Consider the following 26,398-nt stretch of genomic DNA (forward strand, 5'->3'; position numbering starts at 1 on the left):
TCACTTTTCTTTGCAGAGAAATGCATTCCATATTGTGCTGCCGTTGCCTCCCATGCATCTAACTGCTCTTGCACCTCCTTCTCGCAATTTCCCCATAACATCAGGTCATCGGCAAAAAGCACTGCTTTCATTTTATGATCTCCAATTGCATCTGACACTTGCTGTAGGATTTCATCCATAACAATAATAAACAATAAAGGCGAAAGTGCACTTCCCTGTCGCAGCCCATTTTCCAGCTTGAACCATGCAGTACATTCCCTCCCCACTTTCACACAACTCTCACTTCCCTCATACATTTTTCTGACTTCTCGTGTTATCTCTTCATCTATCCCTTTTGCGTTCAGCACATCCCAGAGCTTGTCCCTACAGATACTGTCATACGCCTTCTCAATATCTAAAAAGGCCATGATTAAGTCCTTCCCGTACTCATAGTGCCTTTCCTGCAGTTGCCTTACCGCAAATATGAGGTCCGTTGTTGATCTTCCCGGTCTGAAACCATACTGCTCCTCTTGCAGTCTACTTTCAATACTGCTTCTTATTCTCTTCTCCAGGATCTTTTCATAGATTTTTCCACAGTGGCATAGCAGGGTGATTCCTCTGTAGTTCTCACATCTCCTTTTATCCCCTTTCTTGAAGATCGGGACTATAATTCCTTTCTTCCAATCCTCAGGAATTCTGTTCTCCTTCCACACCACCCTCAGCACTCTGTATAGCCACTGGGTTCCTACTTCTCCTGCTGCTCGTATCATATCCACTGTTACTTCGTCCCAACCTGGTGCCTTGCCCCCTTTCATCCTCTTTATGGCTTCTTCCACTTCATTCCAAGTTAGATCATCAATTTCCCCACTATTATCATCGTCTGCTGCCGTAGGCTCTCCATCGCTGTTAGTTACCCGCTTGGCGGCATTCAACAGATCTTCAAAGTACTCCTTCCAAATCTTTTTGAGCTCATGCATTTCCTCCACAACTCTTCCATTATTATCCATGATCCTCAGGCACTCGCTTCTGTCCTTCCTCTTATTTCTTACCATGGTGTAAAGTACTTTTTTGTTCCCTTCAGTGTCCTCTTCTAACATTCTTGTCCATTTTTCCATCCACTTCTTCTTCTCCGCCCTTACTATGGTCTGTGCCGCTTTCTTGCTTTCCTTATATTTTACCCTAGCTTCCTCTGTTCGGGTCTGGAACCATTCTCTGAAGGCTTTGTTCTTTCGAAGTACTGCCTCTTTACATATGTTGTTCCACCATGGGGTTTCCTTACTTCTCCTCTTTGTGCTAGTTCTTCCGCACACAATCTCAGCTGCCTCAACTAGGGCCCTCTTAAAATCTCCCCATTCTTCTTCCACTGTTCTCTGATCTTCCTTTGGCAGCTTCTTCCTGATCAGTGTCTGGTACTGGGTCCTCCGTTCATCCTCTTTCAGCATCCATGTCTTCAACCTTTTCTCCTGTATATCTGTTGCCCTCCTATCTTTTTTCTCTCTCAGGGTGGCTACCAACAGCCGATGGTCACTGTCTGTGACCTCAGATGGAACGACCTTAACATCTGTGAGGCTGCTCATCATCTGCCTATCCACTAGTACATAGTCTACTACTGAAGTTTGGGACCAGTCCCCACTGTACCAAGTTATTTTGTGACTACTTCTCTTCTTGTACCAGGAATTTGCGATCGTCAGCCCATTCCTCTTGCAGAATTCCAGCAACAATTTTCCTTCTCTATTTCGGTTCCCCCAGCCCTCTGGTCCCATTATCTCCTCGAATCCTTTCCTGTCTGTGCCAACATGTGCATTGAGGTCCCCTATTATAATCTGATTACCTCCATTTAGCTGCTTTTGCATGTCATCTTCAAATTCCTCCTTCTCCTTTTTTGTACACCCCACCTGTGGGGCATATGCTTGGATGATTTCAATGCTTTTTCCTTTCACTCGTACTCTGGCTTTTATCATTCGATCATTGATACCTTCCACCTCCTCCTGCAGACCCTCTCTGACCACTATTGCCACTCCATTTCTTCCCCTCTCATTCCCTATCCAGTACAGTTTACATCCTTTACTTAGTGGTTTTTCACCAACTCCTCTCCACCTAGTCTCAGCAAGTCCCAAGATGTCCAATTTCCTCCTTTCCATCATTTCTACAATTTCTTCTAACTTCCCAGTTAGAGTCCTTACGTTTAAGGTGCCCAGTCGTAAACCATCTCGTAATCCTTTTCCATTGCTTGGTCGGTTTCCTTTAAATCCGTTCCGTGATCCGAGGCATGTTCCCTTTTTAAAAGCAGTTGATTTATCCACTACTGGCTTGCTAGGCCTATCGCAGCTTCACCAGAGCCCCGTTAGCCGTCACGTTTCAGGGTTCCCATAGAGCCTTCTCAGCTACCGTAGCGGTCCTGGGGCACACGAAGTCCCCGCTGTACATCGCCCCTATAGGCAGTCCCCTACTTTGTGCCGTTGCCCATCTCCCACGACTTGGACGAGGGGTTGGACTTACGGGAGACCATGACAAACATCTTATACAAATACAAGAAAACTTCCACATCCAGAAGGCCATAGCAGAAAACAAACATGAGATAAATGAACAAACACACATCAGCACAGGCTCCCTACTACACTTAATAAAGGAAATGATAACATAAAACAAAAAAACTCTTCCCCACACCATCTGGACACACACACACACACACACACACACACACACACACACACACACAAATGCATACACAAACAGACCACAGATACTTCAATAATTACACTCATAAGTTTCGATCTTTGGCAAAAACATTTGACAGTCGGCAACAGAAACCAAAACATTGCATTAAAAGTGCATAGTGCTGTGGAATGTGGAAAAAACCGCAAATTGGCGTTCATAAGAAGAAGAACAACACCAAAAATGTAACAGGAGCATAATATGTAAGAAATTGTCTACGCAACCTATAAGTACAGTTCAAAACATTACTACTTAATAGGAAATAGCAACCACCAGAACTGTTTATAACCTATAGGCACAGTGACAAAAATGTAAATAAAATAACTATCATATGTACATATTCCAGGCCACTGATGATGCCTTGCAGAAAATAAAGGCGAAACGCGTATGGCACTAAAATTGTGTTTTATTCAGTTGCTGTCAGACGGTCCACAAGTAAAAATTATCAATATACCATAATATTACACGCAACTGAGGAAGACAAGACTACAAAAGTTGAAAACGTACTGACAATTTTTCTCTTGGATAAAAATATCATTTTAAAATTTTTCTTTAACTTTGTAATTTTTTTCAGTCTATTGACTTCAAGGTGTCGCTTTCAGTGGCTGAACTTGATAGTCCACACACTTTTTCTTGAGAAAATGTTGACTTAAAATATGTTTTTATCATCTTGGGTTTAAAAAAAAAATCCTTTTGCCAAAGGCAACATGCTGTAGTGTAGTAGTAAGTTATTCTTTGTTAAGGTAGGCCTAGGGTAAAATATGATCTCAAATAGATGGGGATTTACTAAAACAGTTTTACATTTCAAATACATGTATGCTAACTAGGAAATATTTGTTACTGCAATCAGTGGCAGCCTTGACATTACAGTCATAGTTCTCTCTCACACGACTCATTTATGGACTCATGTTTACTTGAATGTTTTTGCTTTTATCATCATACATTTTCATATGTGCTAGTTTTTACTAATAATTATGGTACACCCCATAAACAAATTTGGCACTTGGGTGTCACTCTTGGCATGCTGCTCCAAGTGGCCGTATGTGTCTCTTGGGTCTTATGCTCTGGATAGCCAGTATGTGGGAGAGAGCAATGCTGTCATGCCATCGAACATTAACAGACCTTCAATAGCCATGGAGGTAATAGTAGAGAACAACAAGAACAAATTTGTGTCCTGGTTGGGAGGGGGGGGGGGGGGGGGGGGGGAGCTAATGCATGGACCATTCCATGTCAACTAACAACTGATGAGCAGTTGTACCAGTGCTATGGGGTACACAGTCCACCACTACACAAATGCAGGCTACCTCTGCTTATTGCATGTCACAGAGTGCAGAGATTAGTGCAGATGCTTGAAGCATGCTCAACAATAACAAGCTTTAACCTCACTGTTGTTTTTGTACATTGGCTATGTTAGTTCAGTGAACAGCGCTACTCATAGTGATTTCAGTGCACTATAAGTGCCCCTTTGTTTGTGTGCACCAAGAAAGAAAGAAATGAGGGCTATAATTAATTTTCTGTATTCTGAATGTACTAAAGCTATGAAGATGGTTTGCTGAACAAAGCTTCAGTATGGTGATGGTTGTTTTATTGAATGAAATATTAGACAGTGGATAAGTCATTTGAAAAGTGCACTGAAGAGGATTCAGGTATGTCAGACAATTTTGAAAAAGACAGTGACATGGAGACAACTGAGTGAATGATTTATGATAGTCTTTGAGCCAGAAACAAGGCTACTGCACGTCGATTGAACATTAGTGAAGGTTCAGCATTTGTAATGATCAATTAATCTCTAAACTGCTGCACAGCTTATGCTTGTTGGTTGTCATATCAACTCACAGACACATACAAATACACTCCTGGAAATTGAAATAAGAACACCGTGAATTCATTGTCCCAGGAAGGGGAAACTTTATTGACACATTCCTGGGGTCAGATAAATCACATGATCACACTGACAGAACCACAGGCACATAGACACAGGCAACAGAGCATGCACAATGTCGGCACTAGTACAGTGTATATCCACCTTTCGCAGCAATGCAGGCTGCTATTCTCCCATGGAGACGATCATAGAGATGCTGGATGTAGTCCTGTGGAACGGCTTGCCATGCCATTTCCACCTGGTACCTCAGTTGGACCAGCGTTCGTGCTGGACGTGCAGACCGCGTGAGACGACGCTTCATCCAGTCCCAAACATGCTCAATGGGGGACAGATCCGGAGATCTTGCTGGCCAGGGTAGTTGACTTACACCTTCTAGAGCACGTTGGGTGGCACGGGATACATGCGGACGTGCATTGTCCTGTTGGAACAGCAAGTTCCCTTGCCGGTCTAGGAATGGTAGAACGATGGGTTCGATGACGGTTTGGATGTACCGTGCACTATTCAGTGTCCCCTCGACGATCACCAGTGGTGTACGGCCAGTGTAGGAGATCGCTCCCCAAACCATGATGTCGGGTGTTAGCCCTGTGTGTCTCGGTCGTATGCAGTCCTGATTGTGACGCTCACCTGCACGGCGCCAAACACGCATACGACCATCATTGGCACCAAGGCAGAAGCCACTCTCATCGCTGAAGACGACACGTCTCCATTCGTCCCTCCATTCATGCCTGTCGCGACACCACTGGAGGCGGGCTGCACGATGTTGGGGCGTGAGCGGAAGACGGCATAACGGTGTGCGGGACCGTAGCCCAGCTTCATGGAGACGGTTGCGAATGGTCCTCGCCGATACCCCAGGAGCAACAGTGTCCCTAATTTGCTGGGAAGTGGCGGTGCGGTCCCCTACGGCACTGCGTAGGATCCTACGGTCTTGGCGTGCATCCGTGCGTCGCTGCGGTCCAGTCCCAGGTCGACGGGCACGTGCACCTTCCGCCGACCACTGGCGACAACATCGATGTACTGTGGAGACCTCACGCCCCACGTGTTGAGCAATTCGGCGGTACGTCCACCCGGCCTCCCGCATGCCCACTATACGCCCTCGCTCAAAGTCCGTCAACTGCACATACGGTTCACGTCCACGCTGTCGCGGCATGCTGCCAGTGTTAAAGACTGCGATGGAGCTCCGTATGCCACGGCAAACTGGCTGACACTGACGGCGGCGGTGCACGAATGCTGCGCAGCTAGCGCCATTCGACGGCCAACACCGCGGTTCCTGGTGTGTCCGCTGTGCCGTGCCTGTGATCATTGCTTGTACAGCCCTCTCGCAGTGTCCGGAGCAAGTATGGTGGGTCTTTTTTCCATTTCCAGGAGTGTATTTGGAAATGTTGAAATCACATATAAGCCATTTGAAGAGGGAGGAGAAGAGGCATGGGTCAATCACTGTGATTCATAACATAAGCAGCAGTGCACAGGGTGGCACGATGTTCTTACCTACCACAAAAATTTTTTAAAACCCAAGCTTCTGCAGTAAAGTTGATGTTTTGGGTTGTGAAAGATTCAATATTAATCCATTATATTGACTTAAAGTGAGTGGTGATGACTACTTTGAGCAGTGAAACCCTAAGTGAAAACAGAGAGGAGGATGCTTTCAAAATGTATGATTTTCTTTTGAGATAACACATTCAACCAGAAAAACAATCACTGTACTCAAAATCTTGGGTCTGAGTTGCTGGAGCACTCACATTACAGCCATGGCCTAGACTGAAGGGGTCTTCACATGTTTCCTCTGATGGAAGAGCACCCACATGAATCAAAGTTTTCAGCAGATGACAAGGTTGTGAAGGCAGTGAAAAAGTATTTCTGCATAAAGCCACAACGGTACTTCCAGGATTGAATCAGGATGCTTACTGAGAGACAGACTGAGTGCATAGAAGCTGAGAGTAGAGAAATGATACTGATTACATTGTTTATCAATAAAAAGTTTTATTTATTCATTTTGACTTTCCCTCAAATGTGAACCTTCTGTCTGATCAAAGAAATCCATTAATACACCATCCTATCACGTCTGGTTTGAACAAGACCCCATAATGTAAAGGCATTTTTAAGCCTCTCTCCCTCCTTACTGATTACTTGACCACTGTGTTATTGAGCACATCTGAGTCACTGCTGAGTGAGGTGTTCAGATCTGAGTACCAGTTCTGACCATTCTTCTTCAGCTGTGAGTGGCAGTAGCGCAGCCGTGTATGAGAGTGACTGCAAAAGCCTTTTGGTATTTCATGAAGTCTATTTCACAGTGAGTCAAAACTGTTATTGTCAAAGGGAGTGGTATATACAACTGGGTAGATGTGTCTAAATCCACTACTAACCTTTTTGAGAGTACTTTATTTTGAAATCCACTACTAACCTTTTTGAGAGTACTTTATTTTGCTTATGTTTTACTGCAGCTTACTTCAAAAACAGCATAAAATCTTGGATCCTAGAATGGACTGATGCTCATATACATATTCTGTGTCTCCTTGTATCGTGTTGTTCAGTTTCCCTAAAATAGTTCAACCAAATGCTTAAGATGTTTGTCAAGATAAGCTGTAGATGGCTAACTAGTTTTTCTACTATCATTACAATGACTAGAGTGTCAGTGAGTCGCAACTGAAATTCGCAGACACATACAAATACCTGGTTAACACTTCATAAGGATATTACCTGGAACATTTGCGTAGGCTCCATCAAAGTTAAGGTAGGTGGCAGACTGGTTTATTGGTAGAATACTGGGAAATACAATCAGTCTCAAAGGAGAGTGCTTACAAAATTTTCATGCTACCCATCTTATAACAGTGCTCTAGTGTCTGGAGCCCCTACCAAATAAAATTAACTGGAAAGGCAGCATAAATGGTCACAGGTTTGGTTGATCAGAGGAATAATATTACAAAGATACCGAAGAAACTGAACTGGTACGTACTTGAAGATAGATGCAAACTAACCCAAGAAAGCCTACTTAAAAAGTTCCAAGAACCAGCATTAAATGATGAGTACAGGAATATATTGCAACCTCAGTTACACTCCGAAGGAATGTGAGGACAAGATTAGATACAATTCAGAGTGTAACATCAGGTGGGCCAACAGTGAATTGCCAATGCAGCACAGGCAGAGACATTTGTACAGCCACACCTCCCATGCTCCGTATGAGAATGGAAGGGGAAGAAGCCCTAATAACTGGTAGAATGGAAAGTACCTTCGGCCATACATCTCTCTGTGGTTTGCAAAGTACAGATGTACATGTAGATACCTTTTTGTCCTTAACAAACTAACAGGAAAAAGGACTTTTTTGTCAGGTAATTGAAATTGCAGTGGTCATTAAAATACTGGCTGACACAAAGGTGTGGAGCCACCCTTCTAAAGCAAAAACTCTCTCTTGTGTTGGGTAACACTTGCCTTACAGGCAGTGTCTTTTCCAGTCAGCGTCAAAATGAGGAAGAAAAGAGCCAGGCTTGTTAACTCTTACAATCCCACCTAGGATAAGAATACTAGCTTAATGGGTGCAAAATTAAAAGTTTCCACTTAAACACTGTGTTTTTATTATAGAAATTGTTTCCTGAGATAGTCTTTTCTGTTGTTAATGTTTTTAGTTTCCAGAGAGTTTAATCATTATAGTCTGTTCAATGTATCAGTTCAAGTTCACATCATGCAGTTTCATGGCAGCAGTAACTAGCAGCTGATAGAGAGGTGTTACTCTTTCAGAGTGCCATATCGATGCTGCGGAAAAGTAGCTACTGGACACAGTTTGGGGTGAAGGCAGTGATGGCCAAATCTCCATTCCTGCACTTGGATGTGGAAGAGTTCTTGTGGGGCTACCAGGAAGCCCTCATGACACTCTCCAGTATCTTCTCCATGTTTGGACTGAGCCCCTCAGATATGCGCCTTGGCTTCCTGGAGGCTGTAAGTATTCGTGCACTTTTCACTGATGGCTCAAACTAACTCTAGTTAGTACACACACACACACACACACACACACACACACACACACACACACACACACACACACACCATTTATAGGGTTTTAAGTTACTAGTTGTTACTGTTCAAGACTTCCTTGTTATGGCAAAACAACTTTAATCTACATTCACAAACCCTTCTGCTGTCTGGCATATTATTTGTCAGATTAGCTTGAGCTTATGGTGGAGTACTGCTCTCTTTTCTGGACATAAAGCTTGATGCAGTACGAAAATGCAAATCATTTTTCCTTTGGGTAGTGTATTGGTGAATAACTCCTTTGCTCTTGCACTGGAATAGACTGTTGACAGCAAATTAAATGTATCTCCGGCTGCTGCTGTTAATAATCTCAGTTGGATAAATGGGTGCAAGATTTATGTCTGTGAGCTCCACATATAGTTCTAATTTCTTTCTTTTCTGCAATCAGTGTTTTACCTAAGTGTGGAGTTACCCTAAAATGTTATCCTGCAGAATGTCTGTGAATGGAAATATGAAAAATATGGTAACATACTGATTTTTGTGCTTCCAAAGTTGATAATTATTCTTACGACAAAAGTTTTTGAAACTAAACAATTCAGCAGGTCTGCTATATACTTTCCCAGTTTAAGTTCCAATCAGTGTGCACAGCCAAGAATACAGGACCTTCTAACCTGTTCATTATTTCTTGGTGGTAAATTGTTTCATAATAGATTGGGTGTTTTTGACAGTGCAAAACTTGATAAACAGTTTTCAAAATTTAGTCAGTTTACCCCTGCAAACCAATTAACTAGTGACATCATTTACTATTTCCCTTGTCAATGCTTCTTTGAATGGGCTGATTATAATACTTGTATCTTCTGCAAACAGGGCTACTCTTGCCTCCTGCTTCATATAAAGTGGTACATCATTAACATAGCACAAGAAAAGAGATTGACCCACAAGGGAACCTTGTGGAATGCCCATTGTGATTTCTCCCCATAAAAATGATTCTCTCTCTCTCTCTCTCTCTCTCTCTCTCTCTCTCTCTCTCTCTCTCTCTCTCTTTTCCTCCTACAACCTAGTGCAACATTTTGCATATAGTTGCTTAAATAGAAAATGACCAGGCATTTGTTGAACAACAAATGCCGTAACATTTAGTTTTTCTAATAGAATATTATGGTTTAAACAACCAAATGCATTTTATAAGTCACAGAAGATCCCAATGGTTGATAGTTCATCATTTAAAAATTTTATTTTGTACTCAGTAAAGGTATAAATAGCTTCTGTCCAGCAGCCCTTTTGAAAACCAAATACTGTGATTATATATTCTATTACTACGAAGGCAGTGACATCACACTCTCAAAAAGTTTGGAGAACGATGTAAGAAGCGAGACTGCCCGATTGTTACTGACAGTTATTCTAGTACCGAATTTTTTATTTTTTATTATTTTTTTCAATAACTGCTTTAAAAATTGTTACAAACTTATTAAGAAAATGGTTGATTTTTAGAGCTGGCAGATAGGTTTGTTCCAAATTTCAGTCAATTATTTTCATGTTTTCCTAAAAATGTGTCATGGTTTTGTCACTTATCACACTCATTGTTTTTGCTGAGTGTTTTTGGACTGTAAATGTACTTATGTAGTGTGACAGTGCATTATGATTTTATATTCTTTTTGTCACAGGGTAAGCATGTGTTTGTTTAGTTGTGTTTGTTTTATGAAAACACTAATCACTGTATTCTCATCTCAAGCTACCAGAGTGGGGAAATTTATAACTGACACTAGAACACACATGACCAATAATATCTCTAATTCACTTTTCCTGCCAGATAATTGTAAGAAATTTACATAAAAATCATCACAAACTATAATCATTTCCTTGTATCTGACAGACAGCACAATAAACAATCAATATTTTTCATGAAAATTTCCGAAGTACCTATCAACAACTTGCACACTGTAACAGTAACTCAGGTTTTCCCAAACAGTGTTCAGCAGAACAAGTACTCTGCAAAAAAAATTTAATAACATGGTAATTTTTTGACATTTTGATGATACTAATTATTTTTTTAAATTAATTGTGATTTCTGTGTTATTAGTTAAGATTAAAATTGAAATTGAAGCAAGCTAATCTGTAGTTATTACCTCATCCTCGTCCTCTTCCCTTAAGCTCAACATTGACCTTCTCTTTTAGTGTCTGACACACCTACTTGGGAAGAAAGCTTGATATTGCCTGTTGGGTGTAAGAGGCAGTCTGTACATTTTAAGATTCACTTTATACCACGTGTTCACTGTTATTAAGGATAATATTTTTTTTTTAAATTGCACTTGCACTACTGTTCTAACTGTGTAATCATACTTTTTTGATCATAGGATGGCCTATGATTGTCCCTTGTACCAACACTCATAGACAGTTGGCAAAATAAATAAATTACAATTGTAGACATAAGCATATACTTTCCCAGTACCTTACTGGTTAGTTCCAGTGGCAATATATCAAGAAAATGTATATGGGCATTCATGTATTACAAAATTTCACAACAATATTAAATGTCCTGTAGGTAATGTGTTACCACTGAAGACAAAATTTTAAAAAAAAAATAAAAATACAAAATAAAAATACAAAAATTAAAAAAAACTTCCATTGGTCAAATCCTTTTATTGTATTGAAAAATACCAATACAAAACCTCCTAAAATAGGTGTGAAAGTTACAGTTCTTCACAATTACCATCAGAACTGTAATTTCATAATGTTAGATCATTTCAATGTATTTTTATGTATTTCCACATTCCAGCAATCCCTCTCTGTGGGATCCATGAAATAAAAATACTGAAATTCATTGAAAGCGTAATTAAATCTTGCAGGATAGTCATATATACTTCACACAAACAACTAGTGTATGAAGATTTTATATTGTTATAATTGTAAAGCAAATAAGTAGCAAGAGGAGAGGAAACTTGCAGAAAATAGTTAAAAGTCTTAGGAACTTTAATAGGGGAGTTCAGATGAGGGTGTATGGAGGTCAAGTTAGAAGCAAAGACTTAGCTACAGTTGTGTTGTTTCAGTAAATAATAAGAGTAACCTTATTTACAAAAATTTGAAAGATATGTAAATTTTCTAAATTTATAAGGTAGGTTATTCCACAGCTGGTTGCTTGCCACATGTATGGTACTGGCGTAAGCACTATGGATGTGAGTACTGTGGGGTGGAAGAATGACAGTAAAAGGCAGTAAATTTGTTTTATTGACTTTTTTGGTAATACTAAGTTTAATGGCAGATGTATTCTATCTTAATCACTGATGGGATAACCAAACCATCTAAATCGACCCTTCCAGTAGTACACAACTTCCTTGAAGTGAGGTTAAAGTGGTGCTACACACACATTTTGGGTGATCACATGCAGAAATTGTGCATGACCATAGAGGAGATGATTTTTGTGCAATTGTCATAAGAGAATAGTATAGTGCCATAAGCTTATTCTTTGTAATGCATCCTCAGTAACACTTTGTTTTTTCGTAACATATGAAGCGAAAAATGAATAACATAAATGGTAATGTGAATTTTCAGTGCAAGTAAAATGTTTGTCGTTTAACACTCATATATCTCCAACTGAGGAAGATAATCATATTTCTGTATGACTTTAAAATGGTCTTTCAAATGATCTTTCAAAGAGATTTGCAAGACTACCAACTGATGAGTGTTAGAACTAAAAAGTCAACTTGAGATTTCCTGTAGTTATTCTTAAGCGTTACTTCATTTCCTCAGAAATAAAAGGCTTGCAGATTTTTGTTAATAGGAAGTTGCCTTCACACACACACACACACACACACACACACACAAAATTTATATAGCATCATCTGTATTCCATTCATCCAACATTGCTAAGTCCCATAGTGATAGTATTTAACCATTTGAATTTGGAGACTGGTCCTTCCTGACCTTATTCAATGTTCTATAATTGCAAGCATTATCTGTGTGTTCCCTGTAGCAGGTGATGGTTCTGACAACATTATCACTTTTGGGCTTCCCTATTTTTGGTCATTCACTGTATCATTACAGATGTAACTGAAACTTGCCATTTTGTCTTCAGCGCAGCGGCATTGGACGTTCAATGATAGAGGCAGAGACAGGAGCCCGTGACATGAAACAGTTGGGCGTAATTGTGTCTGTTGATGGCGAACCACGACTGCGTGCTTGGGGTGACACAGAGTGCTCACGTGTAGATGGCACTGACGGTTCCATGTTCCCACCACACCTCGTCGAGCAGCGTGCGCCACTCTACCTGTTCAACAAGGAGCTCTGTCGTCGGCTGCCCCTTGAGTTTGAAAAGGATCTCATGGTAAGTTTTGGTTTTTGGTACTCCACTACACTTGGTGACTGCTCAGTTAATTCCAAGCTAGTGCCTGATGGAAAAAAGTAGAAACCACAACAAAAATGTTGTTACACATGGTTGTTCAGGGCTTGTAAATGGTCCTAAATGACATCAAGACTAAACTACAACAGTGTCACTTCACTTCATTTGTAACTGTATAGAAAAGTTTATATTATGAAAGATGTAAAGGAAAGCAACAGCTAGGCAGCATGTTCAGCTTGTAAGGATTTATTAACAAAATAACTGAACGACGAAAGGAACATGAACTCTCACGTAATGAGTTGTGACACAGCCAGAGGAAAAATCCACAGTGATCCAGGAATGGTTATTTTGTATTTATTTCAGTTTTAGATCACAAAATTCCACTTTAGGTTATTAATTTTGGTCTATGATAACCATCTTCACATCTACAAAATAATAAGACAAAGGCACTGTGCTGTGCACAGTGCATCAAACTTAAAAGCAGGGTAATTATAAATCAGTTTACACATTAATTTCACATTCATATACCCGAAAACAAACAATTTTTTGATCAGTTGGGGCAACATACCTAAATGTGGTGCAGTAAAATTATTTCAAGCCAAAAATCCAAACAAAGTTCATCATTTTTACGTAAATTTCAAAGTGCCACAAAATTTGTCTGGGTTATTACTTTGACTGTACCACTTTTACAAATGGTAGCTCGATGTGATAGAAAAATTGTTTGTAGGCAGTAATGTGAATGTGTTTTGGTGTATGGCTGTCATTCTGGAATACATTATTAATTTGATTGTTCTTTACATTTTCTTTTTCTTGTCCATCTTATCTTGTAAGGCTCTCCTTGGATTTATACTTGGACAGCACCTCCATTGTTGTTAAGGAAATATACATCACATTTTTAAATTATCATCAAGAGTTCAATTTGAATTAATAACTCGTGTATTGACCTCTCAGATATACATAATCAGACAAATTACAACAAAGTCTTCTGACAGTACTCAAGATGATTACAGAATGAATCTTAAGAGATTTCATTTGTTTCTCTTAGCTTATCTGCTTCTAAGTAGGCCAGCAATCACTGGTACTTCTGTTGTCATATCCAAGAAGATATCTCTCGTGAAGTTGCTTGATTGCAATCCCTTGTCACAGTAGCATGATGTCCCTCAAAATGACTCACCACATGCAAATAACAACCACCACCCCTCACATTATCTGCAGTCTTACCTATTACATCTTACCTTATAGTTTTCATTCATGAGTATAACTTGGCTGTGAGAAGAGTTTGGGATGCATGCCACTTCACTAGAGTGGTATCACTGCAGCCTCGTTGGCATGTAAATTGATTTGTTACTGCCTTACTTGTGAGTTTGATCCACTTTGTACATCAAAATGCCTCTAACTTACTGTTTGTAAATCCAAATTCTTAACCTTATGCAAAATTTTGTGCTCTTTAATTGGAATAAATACGAAAAAATCTCTCTCTTAGCAACGAATGAGCTACCAACACACAAGAGTTGTGCACCATGGGTTGTTTCTCATGTTTTCATATTACAGTCAGTTGTTTTCTTAATACATGTGAATAACCTTTTGTCAGATGTACCAAATAACTCTAAAGCTCTTTTGTTAGTGGATAATACTTCCATAATTATTACAGATTGACTAACCTGGAAAGAAGCAACTTCCAGTTTGCAGTGAATAGACTGGCTTCATTCCAGTAAAGCATAGTACATTCAGCTTTTTAAACATATTGATACTCGGGTCTTTAATAGTGACTCAGTTACTGATGTACAAGACATGAGATCTGTTGCACCTGGTAAGTGTGGCTGTTGAGGTCTCATGCAATGTATATATTCATGACCTGCTGCAGAAACCACACACATACTTTTCCGATTAGAATATCTTACAATTACAGCCAGTGACACACTCCAACTTTCTTAACATTGGATACACTAATTCTTTAATGTAATATGGGCTCATATTTTGCAGCAAAATGTTTACTTCAAGCCAAACAGTGAACCATTCAGTTGGTATGTGGTAATAATTCACAAATGTTGTGTAAACCTCTACACAATGAGCTGCAAGCACAGCATTTACAACTGTCCAGAAAGTATGGAGTACTCAGAAATATGCAGGATGAACCACAACTCCACTGACACCCTTTCACAGGAGGCAATGTTGATCAAAACAAGAAAAAACTGTCCAGAAAATATGGGCTCTAAATTCCATATCTTAAGACCTCTTAGCACTCATTCATCTTAGATACAGTGCAACACATCTCTTTGACTGAAGAAGTGTTCATAGCTCTTAAGACATGCATTTTAGAGCCCATGTTCAGTGGAACTTTTTTGTCCATATCACCACATCTGTAAGTTTTTCAGCAGAGTTGTGGTTCACTCAGTTGTGACTCAACTTGAAGTTATTACACACGCTGCATATTTTAACAGGTTTCCACATGAGTTGAAAAAGGTTATTAACAAATCACATGATTACAAACCCAGACTGATAGTGTTCCTTCTGGGAAACAACTTCAGCTTTCTGCAGGAATTCTATAGGTACACCCACAGGGTTATTTGACTATAATTCACTAAAATGAATCAGATATTATACAGCATTGTTCATATGTTACTTCTTTACACGCTTTTCATTGTCTTATCATAATTGAATATCAGTAAAGTGTATTGAAAAGTTTTAACAGCAGCCAATATGAAGACAAATGTAAGACGTAAATAAACTATAGATACAATGGTTTTGACTGTGTAGAGGAAATAAAAAAGAAACAGTTTTTTTACATGATGTCACAGATGCCCTATTCTCTGCTAGGGTTTTACATCCTGTATAGGCTTGTTTATGTAATTGAGGCATTTTGACACGAGTTTTGATGATTTTTCTCGCATTGTGCCAGATGAATGACAGGCTAATTCCTCTAAGGCTGTAGATAACTATTTCTGCTATCCTTGTTCATTATTAAGATATGGACAATTCTAATTGTGTGTCTTGCCTGGCACACCAGTGGGTTAACAATGAGGACTGACATGTATATCAGCCTGGAGATGGTTCTCAGGAAGTTTCCTACAGCTGACTAGGTGAATACCAGGCTAGTAATGTCTTGCATCTGTTAAACAATTCAGACATGTTGAAAACAGTAACACTCTTTCATGTGGGATAGCACTAGTCACAGGCATATGGGGTACATAATTATATTTTGGGGAGGAAGGGGTGGCAACAGGTAGGGCATCCTGCCACCTCTACCAATAACACTGTCAAACAAACAAAGAAACACTGAGCATGTGAAGATACAGGATGTGGCCAGGAGGAGGAAGAGGAGGAGGAGGAGGAGGAGGAAGAAGAAGAAAGCATGAATTCTAATGTTTTATGTCTTTTTCTAGATTTGGTTTTATTGTTATTTTCATTCTGACAGTTCGTAGTTCAATGTCACACCATCCAGATTTTTAAAAACAATTTCTTGTAATTTTATGCCAAATTCTGAGACCAATTGAACAGAAATAAAATTAGTAAATCAACCCAGCCTAAAATATGCAAACGACTTCCTTCCATTGATCAGATGTCTTGGAGAGTTAGAATAACTGTCCAATAGCTGGACAGCATAGTTTGCACAAAACATGTATTTGCAGTAGCCAAAACTAAGGCCATATTGAAGGAAAGTGGTAGACATACAAAGCATCACAATTAGGAAGACACAATAGTAGTAGTGGAAAAAATTGTTAGTTATTAGTGTAAAATTAAGTAGACAGATAACATATGAAATGAAAGATACTAACAAGGGAATGGTCAGACTTGTCATGCCGAAACATGTATTGATTTTTTTAGCACTGTTATTTAACTGTGCAAAAGGTCCGTCTGCAAAATTGTAGCTGCTGACATGAACTGGAAGTCCCTAAAAAAAAAATCACGAACATGGCTGTGTTTCCTGCTTGGCGCTTGCAGTGACGGCTGGCCACCCCTGGAAATGGCGAGTCGCGAGCGTTGTGCGCACGGTCGGGAAGAGCGGCCGTCTTACCGCGGCGTTCACTAAAGAGGAATATCGCTGCAAGGTTTTGGTGGAAAGGGGGAACGAATATTCGTTTCTGTGGCATGCACGTCCTTTTAATTTCTGGTACGTATTTCGAAACATACCGTCCTGAAACTGGTTAGAGATATGAAAGATGTTCTGTACATGTTCATCTATACTCCGCAAGCCACTTTACGGTGAACATTCAATCTCCCCTCACAGGTGATGGCGAACCCTGTAAATGTTTTGCTGCTTGCCATAGAGATATACCACAGACGCCAAATGACGCAATCAACAGAAAACACGCGTGAAGACTATGTGTTGTGCGACATGGTTGTTAAACTTCTAGACGAGCATGTAAATGGCGCAGACATGTGGCTAGAAACAACTGGAACACTCGATATTGCAGACTGTGACTCTACAGACGGCGAAGACACCGACGAACGTTGCTCTCGTGAAGACTCTTCGAGTGATAGTGCCGCGTACCATCATCAATTATCTCCGAAAGTAACACCAGCAACTACAATTACCTTATCAGACAAAGAAAAAGCGGTGACGTATTGGTTGAACGAAAGTGGTAAGAAACGCCTACGTGTCAGTACTGTTCAAAATAAGTATCGCTTTGTCCGTTCTGAACGTGAATTGTATAGATGGAAAAAGCAAGTCGCTCGACGACGTAATAGTCGACTGGAAATTGTGACGGAGATAAATGCGCGACTTTTTGAGTTATTTACCGATGCTATACAACAGTCATTTGGTGTGAGCAATACAACTTTGAGTGATTGGGCGTTAGAGATTGCCAACGCGATGGGCGCTAAAGAATTTACAGCTTGTCAAAGTTGGATTAGTTGCTTCAAAAGATCACATAAAATTGTGGCAAGAAAAATAACAAAATTTGTATCGAGAAACAGGTCGGAAAATGAAGTGACACAAATCGAAATGATAGCTTTTCTTACGAATGCAAAAAATAAGATCGCTAGTTTTAGTGAATCATACGTGTACAATGCAGATCAGTCAGGTTCTCAAAAAGAAATGCGTGCAAAAAGAACACTGTCATTCAAACGGGAAAAACCTATTGAAGCGATTGCACAGTCCACGACTGCACTCACCCATTCATACACTATAATGCCCATTATTAGTCTGGATGGTTCATTGCTGCCTAAAATATATGTGTGTCTTCAAGAACCAACTGGACGTTTTGGACCGTGTGTCAAAAGAACAATGTTCTACGCAAACAATCTTGTAGTAGACGCATCGAAGTCTGGAAAAATGGCAAACGAAAACGTTACACTTTTCATGCGTAATGCTTTTCTTCCATTCTGCGGGAACAAATCTCTTCTCCTTCTAGATTCGTGGTCAGGTCATGAAAGGTCTGATTCATTAAAAGCTGTATTTCGAGCCCACCCTGACAAAGAAGTAGAGACACTTCAGATTCCACCAGGCACGACCAACGTAATTCAGCCTTTAGACAGAGAATTTTTCCGCCAGTGGAAGGCATTTTGCAGAAAACTAACAGAGAAAATTATTGTGTGCTGATCACTGCAATTTCCTGTCTATCACCGTGACAATATTCTCAAGCTGCAATCAGTAGTACATTATCAATTTTCCTCCCGACGATTTCAGAATTTGATTAAATATGCGTGGCACTCCTCGAAATATGCTGATATTAGGCCTGATTCATTGCTAACACCAGCCCAGTTTTGTCTACGGACATCTAACAACGTCTGTGATTCGCAGGGCTGTCATATGTCGTCTTTGCTTGTATGTTCTTGGTGCACAAAAAACCTATGTTTTGAACATTGTATCAATGTTTCGCATTTTTGCGCTAATTACAAGAAATAAAATTTGGACGTGTTCTAAACCGTATATATATTTGTGCCTATTTCATAGCTATTTGGAAAGAATGTCGTAGATAACATATCAGCCATATTTGTCAACGAATGTTTAATTATCATACGATCGCTTTCACTGGAGGGATCAGCTCTCTCACCGCTGTGGCAAGAGAGCGGCGCATAGCTAACGCCACCTTGTCCCTAGATGGCGTTGGTATAATGTAGCGAGAGAGGTCAGGGTTGTACAAGAGGCAGTTATAAGCGTGGAAACCATGTGACAATAATGTCTTACTTCATAAAATTGTTTACAGACTTCCAGGTCATGTCAGCAGCTAAAATTCTGCATACAGACTTCTTGCAATGTTAACTCACAGTGGTAAAAAAAGCAACACAGGTTTCGACATGACAAGTCTGACCATTCCCTTGTAAGAAAAGAATCTGTGAGCAAAGAAATGAGAGTCTTTGCCATAAGGAGAGACAGGTAATAAGGACATCTATTATATCTTATAAAATACTTAACTTTTTACTCAAAGATGGAATAGAAAAGCTGCAGTGGTGAAAAACTGTATGATCAGACAAACATTAAACTATATCAGAATGAAAATGTCCATACAGAAATTTATTAAATTCAGAAAAATACATGTGGTCTGCCTAGAACTTATCTTCAGAAGGCATCTCTCCCAGGAGTACCAATGGACACACACAAAGATAAGTAGACTGCTCTCATAGCTTTTGAAACCATAGATACATTTTCACAGTAGAGAAGTAGTAGTACTGAATATGTAAGAGAGGTGTGCCGAGTCACTCAGAAACCAGGCCTTTCAGACAAGATGGATCCATTTTAACCTGTGCTCTGTGTTATCTTCCTTTCTGCTTGTCTCTTAATCCCCCAACATTTTTTTTTCTATCATGAAGAAGGAACCTGTCTTTTTGAAAGATCAGAACACAGTCTATACAGGGTGCATAAAAAAGAATCATCGTATTTTTTAAAAAAACCATAACTATTATGTTATTTGAGATATGTACTAGAACAACATATGGCTGGAAAGAGCAAACTCTCAAGTTTTACATGGTTCCTGCTAGTAGCAGCAATGTGCATTCATTTCAGTTCTAGTGAAAATGGTGTTGGGTCAACAGAAAGCATTTCGTGCTCTACGTTTTGTGAGGAGCATATTAGTAATAACTTTTCAACTTGACTTTCATACTAGATATCATGTGGATCCTCCTACAGCACAGAGCATTAGACAGTGGCATGAACAATTCCAAGAAACAGGATGTTTGTGTAAAGGCAAATCACCAGGCTGTCCATGAGTACCTATACACAGACTCGAAAGCATCCACCATAGTTTCACAAGGAGTCCATAGAAATCCATGCAATGTGCTGCTACACAGCTCAACAAGCCCCTGATGTCCATTTGGCATGCGTTGTTGCCATTTGCACATATAATTGTACAAAATTCAGCTACTGCAAGCTCTTCGTGAACATGGCAAACAATGTGTGGGATTTTGAATGTCATTCTTGGCAAGATGGGGAATGCCAGTTTCCTTCCACAATTAGCATTTAGTGAAGAGGCAACATTCCATTTAAATGGAAAAGTGAACCATCTTAATGTGAGAATATGAGGTATGGAACAACCACATGAAGTTGCAAAACATGAGAGGGATTCTCCAAAATTTAATGTGTCTTATGCAGTTTCACGCGAAAAGGTGTGTGGTCTATTTTTCTTTCCCAAGGACACGATTACAGGAAGCATGTATCTCGATATGCTTGAGAACTTGGAGACTGATTTGAATGACTTCATTTACCAATAGGATGGGGCCACACTGGCATCTGGGAGTGCAAGAATTTTTAAATTGGATTACTGAATAATGGATCGGTTGCACTGGACCAAATGATGCAGCCTTATACAGGGCTATTACAAATGATTGAAGCGATTTCATAAATTCACTATAGCTCCATTCATTGACATATGGTCACGACACACTACAGATACGTAGAAAAACTCATTCAGTTCTGTTTGGCTGAAGCCACACTTCAGGTTTCTGCCGCCAGAGCGCTTGAGAGAGCAGTGAGACAAAATGGCGACAGGAGCCGAGAAAGCGTATATCGTGCTTGAAATGCACTCACATCAGTCAGTCATAACAGTGCAACGACACTTCAGGACAAAGTTCAACAAAGATCCACCAACTGTTAACTCCATTCGGTGATGGTATGTGCAGTTTAAAGCTTCTGGATGCCTCTGTAAGGGGAAATCAATGGGTCGGCCTGCAGTGAGCGAAGAAACGGTTGAATGCGTGTGGACAAGTTTCACGCGTAGCCCGCGGAAGTTGACGAATAAAGCAAGCATTGAGCTAAACATACCACAGCTAACGGTGTGGAAAATCTTACAGAAAAGGCTAAAGCAGAAGCCTTACCATTTACAATTGCTACAAGCCCTGACACCCGATGACAAAGTCAAACGCTTTGAATTTTCGGCGCGGTTGCAACAGCTCATGGAAGAGGATGCGTTCAGTGCGAAACTTGTTTTCAGTGATGAAGCAACATTTTTCTTAATGGTGAAGTGAACAGACACAATGTGCGAATCTGGGCGTTAGGGAATCCTCACGCATTCGTGCAGCAAATTCGCAATTCACCAAAAGTTAACGTTTTTTGTGCAATCTACAGGACACGTGTTTCTGGACATGTTGGAAAATTGGCTCATGCCACAACTGGAAACCGACATCGCCAACTTCATCTTTCAACAGGATGGTGCTCCACCGCACTTCCATCATGATGTTCGACATTTCTTAAACAGGAGATTGGAAAACCGATGGATCGGTCGTGGTGGAGATCACGATCAGCAATTCATGTCATGGCCTCCACACTCTCCCAACTTAACCCCATGTGATTTCTTTCTGTGGGGTTATGTGAAAGATTCAGTGTTTAAACCTCCTCTACCAAGAAACATGCCAGAACTGCGAGCTCGCATCAACGATGCTTTCGAACTCATTGATGGGGACATGCTGCGCCGGATGTGGGAGGAACTTGATTATCGGCTTGATGTCTGCCAAATCACTAAAGGGGCACATATCAAACATTTGTGAATGCCTAAAAAAACTTTTTGAGTTTTTGTATGTGTGTGCAAAGCATTGTGAAAATATCTCAAATAATAAATTTATTGTAGAGCTGTGAAATTGCTTCAATCATTTGTAATAACCCTGTATTACTGGCCTCCAAGGTCACTGGACTTGACTGTATGTGATTATTTCTTGTGGGGGTTTATAAAAGACTATTTATGTGCCTCTTTTAACAACAATGAATGAACTGAGACATCACATAACAGCAGCTGTGGAAGCAGTAACTCAAGACATTATCACTGCAGTGTGGGAACAACTTGAATACCACATTGACAAATGCCATGCATCTCAAGGAGGCATACTGAACCCCTATGAAAAGGTTCAAAAATTCTTTTTGAGTTTCCCTTTCATCCAAAAGCAAAATTCATTGTATGTTTATTAGTTTCAGAAAGAAAGACGTGACAAATCGGATGATTCTTTCTGATACGCCCAGCATTTGTGTATGTATTGGTAATATCAGTGGATGCACTTTCCAGCATAAGTTCTGACCAGTCCATGCACCTGTTTGTAAATAATAAAATGTGTAAGTCCTTTTATTGTAACAAAACTGTGTCTAGACAGTTGCTCATTCACTCATTCATTCATTGTCCATTACAGTCGTAACAACAAGCTCTCCCATTGTTGGAACATTTTGTACTTAGTTTGGGTATTTGAGGAATGAAAACATACAGTTTTCCATAACTGACAGGTGCTTTCTTCATATAAAGTGTTTACTCTCTCTCCACTGCTAGTCTGTACAACTATGTGATATTGCTCCTTTTCATCAGGCAGTTACATGGATGTTGCAGTTAGGTATATACAAAGAGAGGATGTGTTACAGCTCAATAACTCTATTTAAAGTCCACAAAATTTCCAGGTGAATGACATTCCTGCAAGACGGTACAGGCCTCCACGAAATGTGTTTGCAAGGGGTGACGTCAATCCTGAAAATGCTTGCTTTTGCCAGAGTGATGAGTGTCCACCTGGAGGAGTCTTCAATGCGTCACCGTGTGCCTTTGGTAAGAATAGAAAACTAACCTACAAATAATGGATTTTATATGCCATTTATTTGCAGTTATTGACTGTCTTCTCTACCAAATATCGTCATTGTCATCTTCAATAAATTCAGTTGCTGTCAATTAAAAAATATTATATTCCAATGGAGATTATTTAAGCTTTGAAACTTGTCAATGTACAGGTGGGTATCAAATGTTTATGTACTTTAATTATCACCAATCTGAAGTAATAACAATGTCTTGTGTACTAGTTCTCTGTAACTGCAGTAGTGGAACCTCATCTGCTGTATATTAGGTGACATGTTAGATATTTGACCTTGAAACTGGTCAAATACAAATGAACTGAGATAGAAAGTCCCTCTGATTTTAAAATATAACCTATTATTGGAAGCAGGCCAGAGGCAGCAGAAACATCAAATGTGTTACGAATCAGTAATATGAAGACTAGCTGTGTCCAAAGTAATTATGGTGTACAGTCATCACAGTTTTTATGTATTTATCATCTCCCTAGTTAACAGTTAGTAGAAATTAGAAATCTGAGCAGAAAGCATTCTATGGTAACAATTAGCAAATCTTTGTAATTTATGAGAAGATAATGCCATAGTTAAAAAAGTAGGCAGACTGTGATGATCTTTCCAGAGTGAAAGTAAAACCTGGTGGCTTCTGACATCATCTTCACAGCATCCATGAGACACAGTCACTGCATGATAGTCAGGCCTGAACTATAAATACTGCAGTTGCCCTCGTCTCTACTAATAATCATTATGTAGAAATATAAACCATCTTTTAGAAGTGTTACTTTCCAAAGAATTTTAAACTTTGATGTTATGAAAAATTGTAGAATCTGTTGCCTGTCCACTTCATCTCTGTTACTGGTAGTGTTAAGTGAAAGAGACTGAAGTTACTTCATCCATGTCACTCTCTTTGCTATGGTAATCCACGTGCAGGCAAAGCTTGCTTGCCATACACAATCATTGCTAAAATTGGTCAACATGTAATTTGCTGACCATGCATGACTGTCAGTGGGGTGACACAGCAAACATACTAACAGACAAAAACTTCTACTTCATTGTTTGAAGAGCAGGATATTAAAGATGACTGCCATAATTGTAAATCAGAACTTAATGGGAGATTAGGTTGCAGAAACAGGCAAGTGGGTATCACAAGCTACACATGTGCAACATCAACATGTGGGTGACAATTAAGACACTTCTGATTGTCACCAATTTTAGCATGCTGCTCTTGCTACCAGTATTGAACAGCATGGACCAACTGTGACTGTAGCTAGATTTATATAGTCGATGTAGAATGTTGTTATGTATATGAATGCCTGTGTTCTACTATAAACATGAAACTGATTAAGGTTTACTTGGCCTACAATTTCATTGAACTTTTACCAATGTTCCATTCTTCAGGATAAATTATGAATAAGAATTACATGGAAAATTTGATGAGGGACACAGATGCTAAATAATAAGGCACACTCTTCCAAGATAAAACTGCTCTAACTCATAATATTTTAACATTATTTAGCATACAAGCAGCTCCATATTATGAATCATCTAAATTTCACAGCAGAGAATTTTGTTAAATTTCTTTCACCATTGTATTAAGGGAACTTTGCACTAGATTGCTTACCGAGTGGGGTGGCGCAGTGGTTAGACACTGGACTCGCATTCGGGAGGACGACTGTTCAATCCCGCGTCCGGCCATCCTGATTTAGGTTTTCTGTGATTTCCCTAAAACTCCAGGCAAATGCCGGGCTGGTTCCTCTGAAAGGGCACGGCCGACTTCCTTCCCAATCCTTCCCTAATCCGATGAGACCGATGACCACGCTGTCTGGTCTCCTTCCCCAAACCAACCAACCAACTAGATTGCATTGTGAATAATATGCAAGTACTTTAGAAATAAGTTGTATGCATACTTCCCCCAACTTGATTGCTGTACAACAATTCCAGTCAGTTCAAGGCTATTTTTTGCTATTTTATTTGCCATGTTTGTTGTTTTGACAGCCACCTGTAAATAGTTGTAATTAGGAATAAGCACAGCACAAAAAATAGACTGAACACAACTTTATTTCATGAAAGCATTAACAACTTGAACACAGTATTTAAGTAACATTCAGCAGGAACCAATTACATGCACAAAGAACTAAAGCAATACACATAGTGAACTAAGGCCAAGTGTAGCTCAGCTAGCCTTGTCTGAAGGCACCATCTGTGGATGACATAGTACAGCTGAAGCATGGCCTTTTGAAGGTATGTGCACACCTCACTGCATTCCTCCTTTCTTAAGGAGATCACAATTCTTGAGACATCCATGCTGTCCTCCTTGTCTGCTGGGCTCTGGCTAAGGTGGTGTGCTGCAGCAGGAGCATACAGTCTGAAGTGCTTTGGGTGCAGACACATTCTGCCCCCACTTTCCCATGTCAAACCATATGGCAACAGTTAAAATACTGTGGTTGTTTCCATGTCGACCTCGGGCATCAGCTCTGGCATTGGTGCTCTTGGTGTGGTGACCATACAGGTATCAGTGGTCACTTAGGGATGGGTGATGGAATCCCTGATTATGGTGTTGGAAGGAACAGAAGATCTGTTGATTAGGCCACTGAGGACAGATGTCCTTGCCTGCATTGGAATGGAGAACTGGCAGTGGTAGGTGATGTGACACCTAATGTGGATGGGCTCAGAGGTGACAATGGGACATCAGGGGGTACCCTGTCGTCCATGCGAAAGTGAAGCTGATCATGGTGCCTGGAGAAGAGACCATTCTCCACGCAGATGTCGCAGAGATCCTGCCCCTGGCATCTGGTGAGGATAGTTGGAATCCATTTAGGGTAACCCTCCGCAAAACTGGATATGAAGCTACAACCTTTATGATCTGTGTGCTAGTTACAGGAAAACCATCAACCTTCTGCTGTGTGGTGATATTAGTGTGGAAACAAAGCAATTCCTCCTGATCAGACACTGGGTCTGGACTGTCTGGCAGGCAGGACAAAGCATCAGAATTTGTGTGTTGATTCATAGGGCAGAAATGAATCGTGCAGTTGTAATGTGAAATAAAAGGAGCCCAGTGTTGAATGTGTTGTGCCACTTTATCTGGTAATGCTGAAAAAGGACTGAATAAGGAAAGCAATGATTTATGTCGATGACCAGGTGGAATTTGGTACCATAGAGAAAAACATGGACTTTCTTCACAGGATATACAAAGACCAAAGCTTCCTTTTCTATCTGAGAGTGCCTAATATGAGCAGGGGCAATGTTTTTGAGGCTTGAGCAATAGGCCTCTGAGAACCATTGGGATATCAATGAGCCAGTACTGCCCCCAACCTGTACTGTGAAGTGTCCGTCGCAAGGACCGATTGGAAGCCTGTTTGGTACGTCACTAAGAGGGGTGCAGATGGCAACATGGCCTTATAAAGGGTGGAAAATGCAGTTTCACAAGTCAACAATCAGCGAAACTCAGTCCCTTCGCACAGCAACACATGTAATGGCTGCATGATTGTTGCTGCCCCAGAAAAAAGTTTATGGTGGTAGGCAGCTTTGCATACAAAAACCTGAAGTTCTTTGACTGACATAG

At 40.2% G+C, this 26,398-nt stretch overlaps 1 protein-coding gene across 1 annotated transcript in view; it reads left to right on the forward strand.

Annotated features, from left to right (window-relative positions):
- The window catches only part of LOC126100562 (lysosome membrane protein 2-like), a 454,514-nt gene that overhangs the window by 383,110 nt on the left and 45,006 nt on the right, over positions 1–26,398 (forward strand). The window contains exons 5-7 of the mRNA XM_049911179.1: positions 8,306–8,503; positions 12,606–12,854; positions 22,681–22,822. Of these exons, the coding sequence (XP_049767136.1) occupies positions 8,306–8,503; positions 12,606–12,854; positions 22,681–22,822 (589 nt within the window). The remainder of the gene's footprint in view (positions 1–8,305; positions 8,504–12,605; positions 12,855–22,680; positions 22,823–26,398) is intronic.

This window comes from Schistocerca cancellata, chromosome 9 (genome assembly GCF_023864275.1).
Source record: "Schistocerca cancellata isolate TAMUIC-IGC-003103 chromosome 9, iqSchCanc2.1, whole genome shotgun sequence".
Classification (NCBI taxonomy): domain Eukaryota; kingdom Metazoa; phylum Arthropoda; class Insecta; order Orthoptera; family Acrididae; genus Schistocerca; species Schistocerca cancellata.